Source organism: Dendronephthya gigantea, unplaced genomic scaffold (genome assembly GCF_004324835.1).
Source record: "Dendronephthya gigantea isolate DGI-Jeju-01 unplaced genomic scaffold, DenGig_1.0 000033F, whole genome shotgun sequence".
Lineage (NCBI taxonomy): Eukaryota > Metazoa > Cnidaria > Anthozoa > Malacalcyonacea > Nephtheidae > Dendronephthya > Dendronephthya gigantea.
In genome coordinates, this window is record NW_021163043.1 from 69,861 (window position 1) to 90,381 (window position 20,521).

Below are 20,521 nucleotides of genomic sequence, written 5' to 3' on the forward strand. Positions count from 1 at the left end.
TAGTTTATCGTTGTTGGTTATTTCATGTCTAGGGTAATGTATCTTCCCTTACCGGCGAGGTCAACCATTTGAAATCAAGCCTTGATGCAACAGACAAGAAGAGATCAGAGCTGGACACAACCTTGAGATCGAAAGCTAAAGAGTACGCAAAGCTTGGTCGAGGTTTCAAACAGACCGTTTACAAACAAAAGGAATTGGAACAAAACCTTTCAGAAGTCTCGGCTAAGAAAGACGAGCTTGATTCAGAGCTTAAAAACAGCCGCAAAAGAATCATTGAATTGGAACGAATAACAGCAAGCAAGATGGATGAACTGGAATCCATGGCGCAGGATTTAAATGTGAAAGATGAGAGCGTTTCCATGCATAAAGGTAAACTGGAACTAGCCACACAGTCCGAAACAAAAGCCAAGGATGATCTTATCTCGGCCCAAAATAGAATCACAGAACTTGAGAGTGACGTCGAAGGGCTCGCTGAAGAGAAACGTGTTTTGCAAGACGAAGTGGAAAGGATGAACACAAGAATTCGCAAGCTCGAATCACAGCTTGAGGTTAGCAGAGAGGAACGCAAGAGGCTTCAGGCCTCGCTCGAAGATGGACGGTTGAAATTGACCACTCTTCGCGAGGAGTTCGTCGAAGCTTCCGGGAAACGCAAGGAGTCAGAATCGCAAAGCGAGAGGCTTAAAACTAGTTTAGGTAAGAAGGAGACGGACATCGAGGAGCTGAAGGCGAGAGTGATGCAGCTGAAAGAGTTGGTGGGGACCTTGACGGCGTCTGAGGCGAACTTGAAGCTTGCGTCTGATAAGTTGGAAGATGAGAATAAAGATTTGAACGCTGAAGTTGGAACTATGGAGCAGAGAATGGTGGATCTTGAAGGAACTGTGAGATCATTGCGGGATAATAATATGCAACTAGAGATCGAAGTCAATGCTACACGTAACAAAGTTGTAAGCTTTGAGGTAAGTTAAAACACGCATTTCTCTATCAGTTCTGAACTGTTCTTCATTAAGGATCATCTCTTATTGATCCAGTGTTACTACAGGAGGAAACCTAAACTAAACTAACTTTATTTATACTGGATAGCTCTATCAGTTCTAAACTGTTTTTCCTAGAGGTCCAGTTAGGATAATCTCTTATTGATCCAGTGTTATTACAGGAGGAAACCTAAACTAAACTAACTTTATTGAAACAGATAGCCTGTGATACAGTGATCGAATCGAACAATAGAAACTTTTCTCATATGAAATTCTTTTTCATTTCCTAGTCAACCATTGAAAAATTGAAGAAAGAGAAGGACGCGGTCAAGCGGAATCTTGATAGAACATCGCGAGAATTACAAGACAGCCAAAACACTGTCGCGAGACTGGATGAAATACTGAAAGATCATGAATGTAAGATCTCAGAGAAGGAAGAGGATGGTAAACAAGCTGAGGCAAACTTGTTGAAGGTAAAATTGGAGAATGAGGAAATGCAACGAAGGTTGGCTGAGTTGACAACAGAGCTCTCTGAAAAAACAAACAATTGCGAGGACAGTTTGAACCAGGTAAAACTAAAGTGCTGTTCTATAACTGGATAGCTCTATCAGTTATAAACTGTTCTTCCTAGAAGCCTTGATAGCTCTATCAGTTCCAAATTGTTCTTCCTAGAGGTCCAGTAAGGATCATCTCTTATTGATCCAGTGTTACTACAGAAGGAAACCTAAACTAAACTAACTTTATTTATACTGGATAGCTCTATCAGTTCTAAACTGTTCTTATCCTATTAGATTGAACAACTAAATGAACAGATTAGCGAGCGAGATAACACGAACAACGAGCTGAGATCGGAGACGCAGCGTTTGGAGAAAGACGTGGAACGTTTGACTTCTGACCTGAGTGAACACACCATCAAATACGACGAATTGGAAAAGCTTTTCCAGGCGACCACATCGAAAGTTAAAGACCTTGAATCGAAGTTGAGAACAAGCTTTACAGAGAATGAGAAATACGAAACCGAGCGTCGTTCCTGGGTTGAAACTCAACGTGAGAAGGAAACAGCCAAATCAATGCTCGAACAAAAAGTTCTTCAGCTTGAGACGAAATTCAGGACGGCTGATTCCGAAAGAAAGGAGCTTAAAGGAAGAGTGTTTGCGCTTCAGGATGAAATCTCCGACCTCGAATTTAAGCTTGAGAGCAAGACAAGCGAAGGCAATTCGTTGGAGGCACAGGTGAAGATACTCGGTGAAAAATACGAGAAATGCTTGGAGGAGAACTCTCGAATTAACAGCGAAGCTTCCGAGTTAAGACTCTCTCTTGAATCGAGCCAACGAGACCTGAAAGAACGCGATGAAGAAGTCAAGTATTTGACGGATATGAAAACGAGGGTTGAAAATGAGATGATTTCTCTTAAGGAGAACATGTTTGCTGGCAAGGATTCTGGCAACAAAGAATCGCAGTTGCAAGAGAAGCTTCAGAGAGAGGTGTTGGACGCCCACAAGGCTGTCTCTGAGCTCGAAGTGCGCGTGAAGAAAGCGGAAACAAGTGAAAACAGGATGCGAGAGGAGCTGAGACGAAAGATGGAGAAAATGACAAGTTTGGAAGTCGAGTTGGATGAGGTAAAATACGCAGATCAAATGAAACAACAGATCTCTACAATTCAATTATGTTTTGCGCGCTGGTTAAAGACTCTCTAAGCGTTCCTTTCCAGCTGAGTTGAGCATGAAAACAAAAGTTTAAATTCTAGTTTGAATAAATTTCTTTTATTGAAAAATTTGAGTTCATTCGGTTATCCATCTTTAGTTGCTTGAGGCTGGTTTTGGGGCCGTTTTCCCCCTAGCTTTTTCCTCGTGTTGGATGCCAAAGCATAGCTTTAGGACTTTACCATAGTCAGCTTTTAAAACATTGTCAAATAGATTCAACTCACATCCCCTACACATCTTCAACTGTATTGCAATTTTTAGGTACTGGAAGAGAACGAAAGATTGGCGATAGTGATTGGTGAACTCAAACGTTCAACGGTAGATTACAAGAATCAGCTCGCAGGTGCTCGACGGGAGGTAAAGGACGTTTCGGGAAAGTTTGAAAAGGCAAAAGGAACATTGGAAGAGTCTACCACCGAGGTTGGTCGACTTAACGGCGAGTTGAACCGATTGGAGTCGGAAGTGACCGCCTTGCGCGAAAATAAGACGAGCAAAGAACGGGAAGTCACGAAGTTGACGCAAAAGGTTAGTACCAGTAGTGCGCTTTTATGCAGTACTATTATAAGTGTCTTGGCTCTTACAGCATGAACTGCAATAAAATCTGGAATGCTAACTACTATTTCAGTGTAATACTTGGTTGAAGCCAAAAATTGAAGCAAAAAACAGAAATTAAAAATTTCCTATTTGTTTTGATAGCTAGTTGAAGCATTTCAATCGTTTTTCTCAAAAGGTACAACAAATTGAAGAAGATCTAAGTGCGGCATCACAGAAGAAAAAACAGGCTGAAAAGTCTGCATTGGATCTGGAGGAGACAGCAAAATCCAGAGACACAGAGGTATCTTTCCTGAAGAGCAAACTACATGATGTGGAAATGGCGCACGCCAGTTTGAAAGAGAAGCAGAAAGATTTAGAGCAGGATTGTATCGTTGTGAAGAGCAAGTACTCAAAGCTGGAAGCTCACTATGAAACCGTCCACGAAAAAAAGGTATTTGTGCTTGTTTTCGTTGGCTTTATGGTAATTTTCTACAGACTAGCAGATCAAAATAGAAGATAGTAATAGTATATTATTAATAATACTAACTAGGTTTAAACCTACTAGGTTTAATGGACCGTTAAGCGAAGTAAAAAGTGAATTACACGTTGCAAAAAAGTTATTCACAACTTCTAATACGAAAAAACTGCGTTTAAAAAGTCGTATTTATGATCGCCATCAATGCTTTAACTTTAAGGTTAAAACTTCTTCAAGTCGGTTACACGGTGGATGTTTGTAATCTTTTTTGATCGATAAACAAATTCTCCGCAACAATTAATTCGCTCTTGTAGACAATTGTTTAAGTTGGGTTTTCATGGGACAAAATGGGATACATTCGGCCGTAGAGGACTTCTTAGTATTGACTAAGGGTAGTATTGACACCAAGTTAAGATGGCTAATTGACAGGTTGGACCGGATATTGTGTATATTGATGAACTTGCCTTTATGATGTGTGGCTAGTCCGAAACAGTGGTCCGGAATTTCAAACTGCCAATCTTGTTGGCTAATAGACCGTATGCATAATGACGTAACAAGCCGTGTTTCCCGCAGGGAGTTCTGGTCTTAGTAGTCACGGCGGGAAATTTTGAAGTTTGAATTTTTCGCCGTGACTACTAAAACCAGAATCCCCTGAAGGCGTCACAACTTGATACGTCATTATACGTAAGTTCTATTTACCTGCCAATTGCTAGGTTGTAGCCGAGCGTGGAAGCGAAATGGTTAAGAAGGAATGCGAGGAGCTACGCGCAAACTTACAAAGCGCAGAGAAGGAGTTGGACGACGTTCGAGTGGAACTAAGCTCGACCAAGAAGAAGGTTTCCACGTTAGCTAGGGAGAGTGTGGTCAAGGAGACAGCTGACCAGGATGAAGAAGAGGTAAAGAAGCTGCGGGCGCAGGTTACCGAACTCCTCGCCGAAGTGGATGACGGGAATAAGAAGGCAAAACAACAGGAAGTGACGTCAGAAAGATTGGCCAAAGATGCGGAACAAAAAACGAAGCAAATTGAGAAGATACGAGAAGAGAAGGATGCTTTGGTTGAGGAGAATAGCAAATTGCGTCAAGAGGTATATCTTTATTTGGAAATAAGCTAATATTAGCTTAAACTAAACTAACTTTATTTATACTGGATAGCTCCATCAGTTCTAAACTGTTCTTCCTAGAGATCCAGTAAAGATCGTCTCTTATTGACCCAGTGCTACTACAGGGGGGAAACCTAAACTAAACTAACTTTATTTATACTGGATAGATCTATCATTTTTAAACTGTTCTTCCTACAGGCCCACTAATGATCATCTCATGACTCTTATTTTAGATCAATATTGTCCAACTCTCAGCAAAAAATGTTCAAACTCGTTTCGAAGAGCGCGACCAGGAAGTGTTTGGAATGATGAAACGCCTTTCGGAATACGAACTCGAAGTCGGAGCTCTCAGAGATGAAAACGAAGACCTCAGTGAAGAATTAGACAAGTGTCAGAAAGATTTGGCTGACAATGACATCGAAATGCAGAGGATAAAGAAACAAAACGCTGCCGCAAAAGGCGAGCTTGAAGAGCTGACGGACCGAATGAATAAAACGAAAGATGAGATGACAAATCTGCAAAGGATTTTGGCAGAGAAAGACACCATCGTTGAAATGCAACGGAAGGAGCTTTTCGAAAAAGACGCAGACGTTGAAACCTTGAAAACCGCGAAAAAGATTCTTGGAAAGGATGTGAATTCTACGAAAGAACAGCTGGTCGCTCACAAAGAAAAGGTAACATCGTTTTTCATGTTTGAACATGATAAAGGACCGGTAGATGACGGAAAGTTTGCATGAAAGAGCTTTTTTAAGAACATCAAGGACGGTAATTTACTTTCAATGTTGAAGGTTCATGATAGAAAACTGCATCACCTGTTATCAAAATCGAGCATATTTTGCACAAAATAACAAATTTGCTGATGTTTTAGGTGGAGTTTCTCGAGCGTCAACACTATTCCGACAACATGTTAGTCCAGGACAAAGAGGCGAAGGTATCAGAACTGGAATACTCAATGCAAATGATGAAACAGGAAAATGATCGGTTACAACAAGAGATTTTGAAACTGAAAGATTTGATAAGCGAACTTCGAGGTAAGAATCAGAAACTTCAACAAGACTACGAAGGATCACAACGAGAGGTCCAGCTGGTGCAACAGAAGTTGGTGAAGATTGAAACGAAATATGAAAGTTTGGAGGAAACAAGAGTGAAACAGGTTCGATTATATTTGGAAGGTTGTAATGACACGCTTTTGGTATGGTGGCTCACATGAAGGGTTCTTGTATATCAGAATCGTAGCGTGTCTTTTTAGAAATATAACTTTTTGAAATAAATTTAAGTTAGACCTCTAGGAAGAACAGTTTAGAACTGGTAGAGCTATCCAGTATAAATAAAGTTAGTTTAGTTTAGGTTTCCTCCTGTAGTAATACTGGATCAATAAGAGATGATCCTTACTGGACCTCTAGGAAGAACAGTTTAAAACTGATAGAGCTATCCAGTATAAATAAACTTAGTTTAGTTTAGGTTTCCTCCTGTAGTAACACTGGATCAATAAGAGATGATCCTTACTGGACCTCTACGAAGAACAGTTTAGAACTGATAGAGCTATCCAGTATAAATAATGTTAGTTTAGTTTAGGTTTCCTCCTGTAGTAACACTGCATCAATAAGAAATTATCCTTACTGGATCTCCAGGAAGAACAGTTTAGAACTGATAGAGCTATTCAGTATAAATAAAGTTAGTTTAGTTTAGGTTTTCTTCTGTAATAACACTGGATCAATAAGAGATGATCATTAGTCATTACTGGACCTCTAAGAAAAACAGTTTAGAATTGAAAGAGCTATCCAACTGAGGAATCCTTCTGAGAACAGTGTTTACATTTTGTTTCCATATTTTATTTCATCAGGTTACGGAGCTGAACGAAATGAGACATAAAAACTCGGAAGTTAAGATCCTTCTTGATTCTACGGAAAAGGAAAAATCCAGATTGATGCAAGAAATCACTGACTCACGCGCTCAAAATGAACAAATAAAATCCTCGTTGGACGCGACGGTCAAAGCGAAAAGCAAGTCAAGCGAGGAACAAGATATCGCCAGCAGAAAATACGTTGAGCTCAAAGGCACTCTAGAAACAGCGAAGGGTGAGAGGAACGAATTTGAATCGAAATTTTTGGAAATGCAAGCAAAGACTTCAAGTCTCGAGAAAGAGTTGGCAAAATCTCGGAAAGACAAGGATGCAGTTGAGAAGGAAATGTTTGTTCTACGAAATAAGATGACCGAGCTTCAACTGTATCTCAAAGACAGCGAGAACAGAGAACGCATCGCTGCAGAAGAGCTGGCAAGTGTTCGACAGAACGTGACACGGGTTGAACGAGAGTTGGCGCAGTTTCGTAACAAGGCAACGCGACTCGAAGCAACCTTGAAGACCAGCAACGAACGATCTCAACACCTTTCAGACGAGATGGTCGACACGGAAGAAGAATGCGCAAAACTTCATCAGGTTAGATAGATATTTTCAATAAGCAATCTATCAAGGGCCACTCGGGAAGGAGGAGGGGAAAGGGATGTGGGAAAGGGAAAGTGGGTAGTTTGTCTCAGGCCTCAAACCGAATTCGGATAAGTGAAATGATGAATGTGTACAACGAATAAAAGATGAAAATGATGAGGTATTCACTCTGTCCTTTGTGGATCATTCCTACTCTTGAACTTTGATTTGGCTCGTAAGGTCCTGTCGGTAACGATACAAAAGGTATTATCCATGCAGCATTTGACCTTTTGATTTCATTGACTACAATTCCATTTCGGAAAGTGTCGAATTAAACATAGATAATTTCTCCAATGACCTTGTGAAACCAGGGAAAATAGAGATTTGTCTTTGATAAAAACGGTTTTAATTTTCAATGGCATACTGAACCACGCGTATTTTGAAGATATATTCCTGAAACTTGAATATGTTGAGAAGGAATTTTGATTTTCAGGTCATCGACGGTAATCGGGAAGAGATGGAAAAACAGAGACAAGAGCTGACTGAGTGTTATAAAAAGATCTCCGAACTCGAAGCTGCTTACGAGGGCTACGTCAACACACGTAACGAGCTACAGAAAGAGCTGCTACATGCAAACCAGAAATCAAATGAGATGGAAGACGAAGTTCAGACGACGCTTAAAGCCATCGCTCAAGTCAACGGGCTGTTGGAAGAATCTCAGAGCAAGAATGAACAATATAAAATTCAGGTGAGAGGAAGCAGATTAAAATGATATATGCATTGAGCATTTGCAAACAGCAGATAATGTTTTGTAAACAAGTAAGCCGTATAGTCCGTTTTTCTTTGCCAAGATTTCAATCTCCATCGTGTCGACTAGGATGGTATTATTATTAACTGTGCTTTATTCAAATCTATTTATTTGATTTGGTAAATAGAAATTGTAATTTATCCGTAGGTGCGACAACTACAAGAACGAATTTTGGAGAAGCAACGATCCTGCGATGTGTTGTTCTCAGAAAAAGCAGAAATGATGGGCAAAGTCGATTCACTCGAGGAAGAAGCTGTGAGATTTGAAAGAGAAATTAGCATTCTGAAACACGAGGTGAGAATTTGGCAGGATGGAATTAGAAATACTCTCAATTCTCATATGGGTATCGTTTGAACCAATCTTTGATTTTCTAGATTTCCACAACGAAAGTCGACTACGAGAGTTTACTGTCGGAGAAGACGAGCTTGGAAGAAAGCGTCATTCAGCTGAACTTGATCGTCAAGGAACACGAGAACGAGAAGGAAGAAATTAGAAAAGAAAATGAAGTACTAAGCAAGGATATGACCGCTGTGAAGAATGATTTATCAACGCTTCAAACCTCCCTCGAGTCCAATGTCATTACGAAGAGTACCGTGGAAGAGGTAAATGAATTGTAATCATAGTTCAAAGGCTAGGAATCGATGCGGCAACATTGCAAACCTTTTAACACTACCTTTAGTTAACTAGGTTTTCTAAAATCTCGTCCAACTTCCTTGTGTTAGGTTGCTAGTTCAAACAATGAGATGGATCTCTTCACCATGATGGAGTTGGAAGAACTGCGTTCAGAACGCGCAAAGTTGCAAAAGGAATTAGCGTCCTTGAAACAACAAGTTCGTGAAGACGAGCAAGTCAAAACACAACGTGACCAACTCGAGACGGCACTGGCCGAGTCCACAGCGAAAAGCACCGAATTAGAGACGACGCTTTCCGACCTGGAACGAGAGAAGAACATCGCGTTGAAGAATTTGGAGCAAAGTTCCATCAAAGTCAAAGAATGTGAAACCAATATGGAAACACTTCGTGATGATTGCGCTGAGGTGAAAAATGATTTGATATCAGCCGAGCAACGAATTTCCGAGCTGGAAGCACTACTCCAAGTTTCTCAGAATCGCGCAGATGAGTTGGAACGTGATTTCGTCGCCACAAGAGAGCGTAATGTCCACCTGGAGACTGGCTACAAAAGAATCCAGGACATCGAATCCGGGCTGCGCGAGGAGATTGTGAGTCTGCACAAAAGAGTGACCGTTTCCGAGAAAGAACTGGCGGAGAAACGAGATCAGATGGAGGCGTGGGAACGAGCCCGGGAGGAGGATTCTGGAAAGTTTCAGACGTTAAGGAAGGATTACGAAGATGTCTCCAGAGAGTTGACAGGAATGAAGTCGGTGAAGAGTTTGGATTCTAATCAAGTGAGTAACGAGTTTAGAACTGATAAAGCTAATTATAATTCAATAAAGTTAGTTTAGTTTAGGTTTCCTCCTGTAGTAACACTGGATCAATAAGAGATGATTCTTTCTGGAACTCTAGGAAGAACAGTTTAGAACTGATAGATCCATATCTCCATCCACAAATGAAGATTTGCACCTGTAGTGGCAACATCAGAAGCAGTAACGGACTTTTAAAAGGAAATCTCTACGAAAAGAACCGTAACGAATATACTAATGAATTGATCTTTTAAAGGTTGACCAACTACAACAACGTTTGATGTCAATGGAAAGGAAGCTTTCCGACAAGGAACAAGGAATGAAGGATCTGAATGTAGATAACTCGCAAAAGCAGTTCGAGCTTGACAGAATGAAAGCAAAGATCTCTCAACTACAATTAGAGATAACAAATATCTCTCAGGAAAAAACTACGTTGATCGCTCAGTTTGAAGAAAGCAAAAGAAAGTACAAACAAGACTTGTCCATTTCTTCCAGCAAAGACGTGCAGTTGAAGGAAGTCACAACAAAGATAGAGACGTACAGGTTTGAACTTTATTAATGTATTGCTGGATATGTACCGGATAGCTCTATCAGTTCTAAACTGTTCTTCCTAGAGGTCCAGTAAGGATCATCTCTTATTGATCCAGTGTTACAACAGGAAGAAAGCTAAACTAAACTAACTTTATTCATACTGGATAGCTCTTTCAGTTCTAAACTGTTCTTCCTAGAGATCCAGTAAGGATCATCTCTTATTGATCCAGTGTTACAACAGGAGGAAACCTAAACTAAACTAACTTTAGTTGTATTCACTTAATAAATTAATTCCAAACATGATATAATTCTCCTCTTCTTTTCTAGGCTAGAAATAATTGAGAAAACAAAGATGATAGAGACACTACGTAACGAAAAAGTATCGGTTGAAACTAAACTTCGTACAACCATCCAGAACTATGATAAGTTACAAAGCGAAATCACAATACTACGAAAAGCCGAAGAAGACTCCGAAAGGTATCTGTAGTTTTATATTGAACTTTTGTATAAAAATGACAAATAAAAGGCGTATAACCAATCCATTCTATCTTAAAAACGCGAATTAAAGCTGTATTAATATGTGTGTTTGTCATGAATATATCCATCTTGAATCTACAGGCTTTTTGAAAGCAACGAGGCAAAGAACAAGAATCTTGAAAAGGAGTTGCAAGCTGTTCGTGAAGAAAATGATCAGATTAGAAATAAGATGATTGAAGCTCACAAAAACGTCTGCAGCCTCACTGAAAGTTCGTCCGACTCTGAAAAAGAGAACGCAAGAATGAAACAAGAGCTGGCTCAACTGCAGAAGAGAGTCTCCGAACTTGAGCGGGAATGTCGGGAACATATCTCGAAATGCGACAAGCTGTTGGAGGAAAACAAAAGCATGAATGACGAGATTTTGAACTCCAGGAAGAAAAAAGAGGAAGCTGAGAATGATTTGAAAGCTTCAAAACAAGAATTTGGCGAGTTGAAAGCTAAAGTGCAAGATCTCGAAGGTTTGTGTTCAATTTTCAGCATTATTTGCAACGAAAGGTCCTTTAAAGGAGCTTACTAAATTTATTTATGACTGGATAGCTCTATCAGTTCTAAACTGTTCTTCCTAGAGGTCCAGTGAGGATCTTCTCTTATTGATCCAGCGTTACTACAGGAGAAAAACTAAACTAAACCAACTTTATCAGTTCTAAACTGCTCTTCCTAGAGATCCAGTAAAGATAGATTTTCTTTATTTAAAGGTGCTATGACCACAGAGCACAGTCGAGGAAACGCGATGAAGAATGACTTAGATACTTGGCAAAAGAAGGCGACAGAAGCGCAAAAGAACTTTGAGAATTCATCAAAACGAAACAAGGAATTCGATCAGGAAATATCCGAACTTAAACAACAGTTAACCCAGATGAAATATCAAATTGAGGCTTTAGAAATTGAGAAGAAAGATAAGCTACAGTTACAAGAGAAGTTGAGCTCGTCTGAAGCGAAGTATAAAGAGTTGGTGAAGCGAAACGAGAGAGACCAAGGCGAATTCTCGAGCGTGGAACACCTCAACGAAACTTTGAAAGAAGAGAATCTTCAATTGCACGTAAATCTTGGCAGAGAAAAAGAAGAAAAATCCAATTTGGAAATAAAGGTAGGTTCGGTTGGCTCTCCAAAATGTCTTACATGGCTGGATGCTAGAGAATTTTGCTAAACCAGTTATTTTGCTAATTGCTTAGTGGATTTTAAAACAATTAAATGGTCGCTTTGTTATAGCTTGCTAAGACAGTTGAAAAGAAAAATTAAAATTTACTTGAATAGGTTGTACTTTCTGAGACATGTTTAGTTTTTTAGCATTGCTGCTCTGTAGAATAGCTTGCATCTTTGGAAGGAAATATAACTGAACCTTTTGTCTTTGTAGATAACTATCAAAGAAGCAGAACTCCGAGAAATGGCCGTCCAACTGAACGTCCTCACGCAGGAAGTCGAGAAGATGAAATCGCAAGCTGGCAACGAAAAGGGGGAACGAGACTCGCTCGAACATGAATACGACGCTTTGAAAATTGAAAATGGAAAGTTAGAACATGAATTGAAAGAAACAAATGAGACAATCGACTCCTTGAAACGAAGGCTGGAGTTGATGACGCAAAACTACGAGAATGAGATGAAACAACTTGAAATATTGCGAGCAGAAGAGACGGAAAACAAACAAACAATCGAGAGGTAATTGACCGTTTTCACTTTATAACAAAGACGTCATTGATATATTCTGACTCGATTGCGTCATGCTGACGTGATTGACATATTCTTTTGTATGCATAAGGAATAAAACCAAGTGGTCTTACTGAGTGTGTATAAGAAAATATGTAAATCAGCTTGTATTGTGAAAGTTGTGAATGAAAGTGGTCGCGAACTGGTCGATGTGATTCCATGAGAGTTGGTTAGATAAGACAAGAGTCATATTTTTAATTCAGGTTAAGCTAAAATACATCTCAGCCTGCGGTCTAAGATATAATTCAGCCGCTTAAAAATATTCATTTCTTCTGCAAACAGACAGCAAACTATACACCGTAATATCCGCGTTGAAGTTTTTAGATATAGCTATATACTCACTGCATATATGAACTGGTACGAGATCTTATCTGCTGAGGTACTCAGTCAGAGAGCAGCCAGTAATACAGTGAGAATTTGTGGTAAGAATCTAATATAGTTTTGCACATTAAAATTCTAAAAATTTCGCCTATATTCTAAAACAATTATACCATTTGCTCACGTCATATGGCTGATGGCCAACTATAGTATTTGGCTTCGCTTCGTTGGGACATCTCGCAGCTCTCGGAAGCTTTCGTCCAATTGGATAGTGCTTCTCTATGCTTTCTAAAGAACGAAGCTATGCTATTGGTTGAAACAGAAATGTATTGTAAAGTTCAGCCAATGAAAATCAATTTGTATCTATAGGTTACAGAAGGCAAACAGCAAGGAAGCTCGGCAACGCAAAGCTGTTGAATACGAGCTGAAGTTGGTTCTGGAAAAACACTCCGATTTGGAAGAGCTTCACAAGAAATGCGAGATTGAAAAGAAATCTTTAAGAGATGAAGTTATGGAAAGGACACGTGGTGGTGATGAGGGATATAAGACGATGGAGTTTATTGTTGGGAAAGAAAAACAAGAGCTTGAGTACCAACTGCAAGATGTAAGATTTTTATGTCGCTGTTAACTAGCTGATCCTTACTGGACTTCTAGGAATAACAGTTTAGAACTGATAGAGCTATCCAGTATAAATAAAGTTAGTTTTGTTTAGGTTTCCTTCTGTAGTAACACTGGATCAATAAGAGATGATCCTTACTGGACCTCTAGGAAGAACAGTTTAGAACTGATAGAGCTATCCAGTATAAATAAAGTTAGTTTTGTTTAGGTTTCCTCCTGTAGTAACACTGGGTCAATAAGAGATGATCCTTACTGGACCTCTAGGAAGAACAGTTTAGAACTGATAAGGCTATCCAGTATCAATAAAGTTACTTTAGTTTAGGTTTCCTCCTGTAGTAAATAACTGGATCAATCAGACATTGATCAATGATCCTTACTAGAATTCTAGGAAGAACTGTACATATCTCGAAGTTATAGAGCTATCCACCGAAAGAAAACTTAGTTTATAAAAACTTGATGTCCTATCCAAGCATTTACCGTCACTTTTTTATTTCCATACTAGCTTAAAGAGAAGTTAGCTAAAGTTGAGTCAGGCAGTGTTGATGCGAAGGCTGGGGAGAGTGAACTGGCGGCTGAAGTTGAGAACGCGAAGGTGGAAATTTCAACATTAAAAGTAGAGTTGGACACTGTGAAAAGAGAAAGAACGACATTGGAAATTGAAGTGAAGAAATACAAGGAAATTGAAGCGTCCAAGAACGAAGAAATTAGCACGCTACAAAACCATGTGTCGACCTTAGAAATGGAAGTTAAAGTGATTAAGAAAGATTTGTCCGATAGTCAGAGATCATACCGTGAGCTCCTGCTGAAGTTTGAGCCAGAACAGAAACCAGGAGTCGCTAGGAGCACATTGGAGCTGCCACTCGGCGTCAAAACCAGAGAAACATCGACTACACAAATTGCCATCACCAAGACGAGCGCGCAATCCACGTCTTCAAGTTCGTATGACGTCACTAGTCCCAGTTCCCCACGGATGACTTCGCAGTTGACGATCGGTCCCAAACGAGGCTCGAAGTCTACGTCGCCCTCTAGTCCCAGGATGATATCTCCCGCCTCTCCCAGGAGCGCTGGAACTAATTCACCGACATTTGGCGTGCAATCAAAATTTGGGTAAGAAGATTTCTAATATTGTTATTCCTGGTTGACGCGCCATAGTTTTTTGGGCGTATACCCTGTGCAACCCTCCCCCCCCCTCAGTGACATTAACAATTGAGAAATTCATTGAACAGGTTCAAGGCGGATTCGAAAAGGGAACGAAAGCGTACGACCAGTAGCGAAGTGACAATGTTGGAGATCGAACACAGGTCGAAGACTCCCGAGTCCGAGACGATGATCATCTCACCTAAAAGTCCGACAAAAAGTCCGAGCAAACAAGTCTCAATGATGAGGCTGAACGTCGGGGAGACACGGGATGCGACCGCTCTCGAGATGACAGTCGCGCGGGACGAGAAACAGGGTGAGTTCGAGATTGCGGGCTTGGACGCCCAACGCAAACGGCGGCAAGAAAGAAAAGTAAGGTTGAACCAAATAAGTAAACGACCGCCAATAGAATGAGTTGGCAGCATTTACTTTTTTAAACTTTAGCAAAACGTAAAGATATACGCACTCATTATTCAATCTTGTTATTTCAAACATACACTAGAACTTTGCAAAATACACGATATCTAATCAATAATATTTTTAAAATAACATGCACGCATTGTCACAGACACAAAGAACTGTAAGATATAAATAATGCACTTTTTTGTAAATATATTTACGCGGATCTAATCAATGTTATTAGTTATGACTGAATTACACTTATAAATATTCCTGAAGATTTGCATATTTTACGCAAGCTCGCAAGCCAAAGCGAATAGCCTGGGAACGGATTTGTATTTTTTGTAATTTGTAGTCAAGTCAGTCTTTGTACTAGCGTTTGTAATATCATGAAAAATATGTTATCAAGTCTTAGTACAGATCAGTTCACTGGTACAGATCAGCGATATATATATATTTTACACTCTGAACTTTACCGTATGTAAATTGTAAATGACGGTGCTTTTGAAGAAAGGACCATATAATCGCACATGCGCAGATTAAAAACATGACGAGGCCGAGCGAATTTGCATACTAATGTGCATTGGGTCTAGCTGTGCCATATATGGGCATGATGTCTGTTTAGTCACATGACAATTGTTTTTTAAACGACGAAAGGAAAGCAAGACAACGAGAAAGCCGCGATATATGTTCTGTATTTTTGCTTTGTTCGTGAATTTTACGCATTATGTAAGTATTCTACGTATTGTACTAACGATTTGGCCATTACTGCTTTGTGTGGGTTTCGTTTACTTGTGTTTCGTGCGTGATTCAGTGACTGTTTTGATGAATTGCGTTTGTCAACGAGCGGCGAAACTCGATAGCTGATTCCCCTTTATATATTTTGTATTATATATGAATACGAGAGCCGCTTTTGGGATTCGGCATCTCAGGAAGAAACGTTATAACAGTGTGTGATAGCTGTACTCTTCCTTCCCGCTAACAGGTTTCTGTTACATCTGTGGCCACAACTTGTAAACTTTCCCAGCTCATTTTATAATTTATATACAAAAGGGTTCTTGTTTGTACTAAGTTCTTTTGGCCTTCGGGCAAATTGAATCTTTCTCTAAAGCGAAACCCGTTTCCTTTCGTCTTTCAGGATAGCCGACTGAATAGCTGACTGACAGCTGAATGAAGACAGACACTTGGAAGCGATTTTGTATCCGTGATAGAAGTCTCAAATTTTGTCGAAAGACATTTTAATATTGCTGAAAGCCCTCGTCGAGACCCGTCAAACCTACGCGAGATAAAGATCAGGACCTTAAAATGACTGACAGAGTGAAACAGGCGACTGAGGAGCCCTCGAATGAGCCGCCTAAAAGCAGCAGTCAGACGCCGAAGAAACACAGTCGTTTTCGTTCGTCGATGAGGAGTGTTTTTGGCCGAAGTAGCAAGGCCAGTAAACATGACGAAAGCGGACAAACAAAATCAGGAAAGGAATCCAGCTCGTCACATTTACGGAAAAGTGCGTCAGAAGCTGTCTGTGTATGCCCTGTTTGCTATGTCGTTAAACCGCAATCCTTATTTCCCGATATTTCGACCTGCGAGCATCGAACTTGTGGTGATTGTCTCAGACAATACATGATTATTGAAATCAATGAATCTAGGGTGAATTTAACTTGTCCTGAATGTTCAGAACGATTTCACCCAAACGATATTAGGTTCGTACTCAATGATGAGGCTCTTATGAACAAATACAGCGAGTTCACCCTGAGGCGAACCTTGGTATCGGATCCTGACTGCCGTTGGTGCCCTGCGCCGGATTGCGGGTATGCCGTAATAGCTGCTGGCTGTGCCAGCTGCCCGAAACTGACATGCCAACGAGAGAAATGTAAAACTGAGTTCTGTTATCATTGTAAACAAATCTGGCATCCAAATTTGACTTGTGACATGGCTAGGCAGAGACGAGCCTCAAATATTCGAACCTTGCCCATGAATGATGGTAAAAGTTTATCAGGTGAAGACATGAAGCCTTGCCCAAGGTGTGGTGCTTTTATCATAAAGTTAGATGATGGTACATGTAACCATATGACCTGTGCCGTGTGTGGTGCCGAGTTCTGCTGGTTGTGTATGAAAGAGATCTCGGATCTTCACTACTTAAGGTAAGCCTGACTAATCTCTGGTATGGGAAATTCTGTAGAATAGACAGCATTTATATCTCTAGTATCTGTCTGGCAAAGATAGGGATTTGCCAGGACCTGCTGTGGCTTATATTTTGCCTGAATTTTTCAAGAAATATTACTTCAAAGAATATGGGGTAAAAGAGTATGCCACAATAAGCTACAATGATTCATTTCCTCGCTCGTTTAAAAATGTTCCAGAAAGCGGCCAGCCTTGAAATGCCTAATGGGAGGAAAACAAAAAAATTTTCAAAGACAAAGTACATTAATATTGTCTTTCAATATGGACCACCTGCAATCTCATTTAGACTAAAGTGCTGATTTGCATTTAATTGCAACATTGAAATGTTTAATAAAGCAAGATGCATTTTATCTGTTGCAAATATCTCACTCATTTATTTAACCATTGTTATAAGTAACAGATAGTTGGCAAGTAGGATGACTTTATGTGTTAAAAATCTTCAGAGATGCTGCCCTCGGGAGAGTACTTGTCACGTAAACCTTGACTTCTAAAGTGTTTATCAAACTTGCCTATCACAAATTTTTTTAATGTTCATAAAATAATGCTTTCAACTCTTGATATTTCCTAGAAAACATTGTTGGCCTACTGCCTTTTATACCATTTATATATGAATCACACAATTTGTCCTATCCATATGTGTATAATAATGACTTGTGTTTCTGATATTGGCTGAAATGTATTTGATTGCTGTCTATTCCTGTCAAGATTAAGATTTAAATTAATCTTGTGCATTATTGATTTTAACAGGCCAATGTAAGTTTCATCAGTACCCAATTGTACTTTCATTATAATGCTACTGCATCACAACAAAATACTAAACATGCACTACAAAAAATATCAGAGACATACTATATTAAATGGGAATGCAAGCCCTGTGAATACCAAATATAAGTGAAAGCCAAAACTACTTATGGCCAATACATTTGTTATTAAAGAAAGCATGACACTATATGTCCTCTTTTCATAATCTGATTTCAAAAGTGATTAATATCTTACATATTCAGTATATTGTGTTATTAAGTTGAGATATAAAAATAGAGATGATTTTGACAGCAAGGAAATAAACTCGTAAAGTGTCAAAGGGAGTGAAGTTCAATTCAATTTAGGAAATTAAATGTAATCAACTTGAGTCCTAATATTTTCACTTTGCTATTCTCCTCAGCCTAATATGAAACAATGCTGAGTAATTCTTTTGAAGAAAGGAAGTCGTTTTGCTTATAGGAAAATGATTGAGTGGGTGCATTGGAATAAATTATAAGATAATGAGTTGGCACTTGAAATTTATTTCTTATTCAAATTTTCAGTCCATCTGGCTGCACGTTTTGGGGAAAGAAGCCATGGAGTAGAAAGAAGAAAATTCTCTGGCAAATGGGCACGTTGATTGGTGCTCCATTAGGGATTGCGTTAGCTGCAGGGGTTGTACTCCCTGCCATGGTGATTGGTATTCCAGTCTATGTTGGGCGGCAGGTATGCTAAACAACTACAATATGTTCAGGGACTGATAGAGCTATCCAGTGTAAATAAAGTTTAGTTTAGGTTTCCTCCTGTAGTAACACTGTATCAGTAAGAGATGATCCTTACTGGACCTTTAGGAAGAACAGTTTAGAACTGATAGAGCTAACCAGTATGAATTAAGTTGGTTTAGTTTAGGTTTCCTCCTGTAGTAACACTGGATCAATAAGAGATGATACGTACTGGACCTCTAGGAAGAACAATTTTGAACTGATAGAGCTATCCAGTATAAATAAGTTTAGTTCATGCTTTGCTTTATTAATATTTTCATATTACTTTACAGATGCATGAGAAATACAACCGGCCATATCATACCAAAAAGAAGAGGAACATTGCCATTGTCAGTGGAGTAACATTATCCATCTTGGTCTCGCCCATGCTTGCTGCATTGACCGTAGGTGTTGGGGTACCCATCGCCCTTGGCTACATCTATGGGGTTGTGCCAATCTCGTTGTGCCGCAGTGGTGGCTGTGCCTCAGTGACAACCCTAAAGAACGGCAGAGGCGTGAACCTGGAGTTTGACTCCGAGGGCGACATGGCTACGAACCCTAATGAGCGATCGACTGCAAATGAGGCAAGCTCTGCTGCAGATGAGAACATTGACAGTGTCGTAACTGTTGTAGCGACAATAAACACAAGAGCACCAGGTAATGGATGCCTTTCATTTACATAACAGACATCAAGTAAAATTTAGCTGCTTTCAGCAGCACCAACAATTTTAGCAGCGTTTCAACCAATAGTTTAATTCTCTTCAACTGATCACCTAAAAAACAATCTATTTTGCATGTTATACAGTGAACTAATGTTATATCAATTTTTTGAAATCACCTAAGACTAACTTTGTGTTTGTAGTTGCCTGTCATTTTGGTTTGCAAATTACAGCAGGTAAATATTATTTGTTTGTTTTTTTATAGACGCGGAGAGTGGTAAACAGCCTAGTGTGAGTTTGAGCCAAGAATGCTATAGTCTTGCAAGTAGCAATATCGAGCCAAGTGGACGTGAGGATAGTGGCTCCATGATTCCTGGGCCTCGTAGCTGTGCAGTGAGCATCGCAAGCAGCATTGAGAATTTGAACATAAATGTCTCGGACAATCCCAGCCCATCGCTAGAGGTCGGCGAACATGACAGAGTAAGCACAAGTAGCCTAACTGGTAGTAAGGCGATGAGCGAATCCTCGTTGAAGAAAGTCGTTCAACTTAAGGTGGCTAGTGAATGTGTAGGTGATGTAGAGCAACCAACCATTGTTGCCGAATCATGAATTGTACCCTTGTAAATAATGCTTTAGATATTGATAAAAGTAAATCTACACTGTCCATGAAGATGTCTGCATGTTGCAGTGGTCCTGTGAGGAACTCTGCCCTCTCTGAGGGATTAATTGGGTCTTCCACTGCTTGCACTTCACATCCCCCTGCCCCCTGTGAGGGAAAATTCCAGTTGAGCTTGAAATAGTCGGCCAATGAAATAATAGAGTGAGTGCATCGTCAATTTGTTGTATTATCCTTAAAATGTTTCTATTTTAATTGACGTGAATTTATGCATATGGTGTTTTCTTTTCACACATAATTATTGCTTTAGTCACAAGAAGAAAAAAGAATTGAACTATGCAAGACACTGAAGTGAATTTGTACATATGGGTACTGTCAGTGCTGCCCTGAGCTAATCAATAGCCAACTTTCACATCATTTTGTACATGGTATTTTTGAGATAGTGCATTGTTAAAGTGTAAAGCAACTGTGTGTTCACAGTTCACAGTTCACTTGACTTTCTCACACTTGTCTGTATGACCACTGTAACTATTTCCAATGTTGATATAGATAATGTAGGCTAGAATTTAAATAGTTGTTGAGTTAATTTATAAATAGTGTAGATTTGTGAAGTTTAAATGATTTTTGTTGCAAGTTAGAAAATGGTAGAATAAAAACCTCTTTCCAAACCTAAATGTTTATATTTTTGAGTATTTTTGAGTATTTTTGAACCATGCCACAAGTATCACATTCTCCAGCAGTATTTAGTAAACAGCACCATTATCAGAATGCCCCCTCCCCTACCCCGCCTGGTGACAGTGGTGTGCCCCGGGGGGAGAGTGGCTTAAGGTTCGCAGAGTGAAAAATCTCGGGCCCAAAATTGCGGGAGAAATCAATATTTCTCGC

The 20,521-nt window shown here is 39.7% G+C and overlaps 2 protein-coding genes across 2 annotated transcripts in view; both read left to right on the forward strand.

The window, feature by feature from the left end:
* Window positions 1-15,115, forward strand: part of LOC114525220 (centrosomal protein of 290 kDa-like) — a 36,453-nt gene extending 21,338 nt beyond the window's left edge. Inside the window, exons 20-40 of the mRNA XM_028546446.1 lie at window positions 33-956; window positions 1,262-1,540; window positions 1,763-2,590; window positions 2,936-3,199; window positions 3,405-3,659; window positions 4,397-4,768; window positions 5,017-5,457; window positions 5,652-5,936; window positions 6,627-7,220; window positions 7,699-7,953; window positions 8,161-8,307; window positions 8,388-8,615; window positions 8,736-9,419; window positions 9,691-9,977; window positions 10,293-10,442; window positions 10,584-10,960; window positions 11,198-11,589; window positions 11,857-12,158; window positions 12,894-13,128; window positions 13,645-14,249; window positions 14,369-15,115. Of these exons, the coding sequence (XP_028402247.1) occupies window positions 33-956; window positions 1,262-1,540; window positions 1,763-2,590; window positions 2,936-3,199; window positions 3,405-3,659; window positions 4,397-4,768; window positions 5,017-5,457; window positions 5,652-5,936; window positions 6,627-7,220; window positions 7,699-7,953; window positions 8,161-8,307; window positions 8,388-8,615; window positions 8,736-9,419; window positions 9,691-9,977; window positions 10,293-10,442; window positions 10,584-10,960; window positions 11,198-11,589; window positions 11,857-12,158; window positions 12,894-13,128; window positions 13,645-14,249; window positions 14,369-14,693 (8,229 nt within the window). The 3' untranslated portion in view covers window positions 14,694-15,115. The remainder of the gene's footprint in view (window positions 1-32; window positions 957-1,261; window positions 1,541-1,762; window positions 2,591-2,935; window positions 3,200-3,404; window positions 3,660-4,396; window positions 4,769-5,016; window positions 5,458-5,651; window positions 5,937-6,626; window positions 7,221-7,698; window positions 7,954-8,160; window positions 8,308-8,387; window positions 8,616-8,735; window positions 9,420-9,690; window positions 9,978-10,292; window positions 10,443-10,583; window positions 10,961-11,197; window positions 11,590-11,856; window positions 12,159-12,893; window positions 13,129-13,644; window positions 14,250-14,368) is intronic.
* A 208-nt stretch (window positions 15,116-15,323) lies between these two features.
* Window positions 15,324-20,298, forward strand: LOC114525193 (E3 ubiquitin-protein ligase RNF19A-like). Its single transcript, XM_028546413.1, has 5 exons — window positions 15,324-15,407; window positions 15,817-16,819; window positions 18,164-18,326; window positions 18,655-19,018; window positions 19,286-20,298. The coding sequence occupies exons 2-5, from the start codon at window positions 15,984-15,986 to the stop codon at window positions 19,627-19,629; spliced, it is 1,707 nt and encodes a 568-aa protein (XP_028402214.1). The 5' UTR covers window positions 15,324-15,407; window positions 15,817-15,983; the 3' UTR covers window positions 19,630-20,298.
* Window positions 20,299-20,521: the final 223 nt, after the last annotated feature.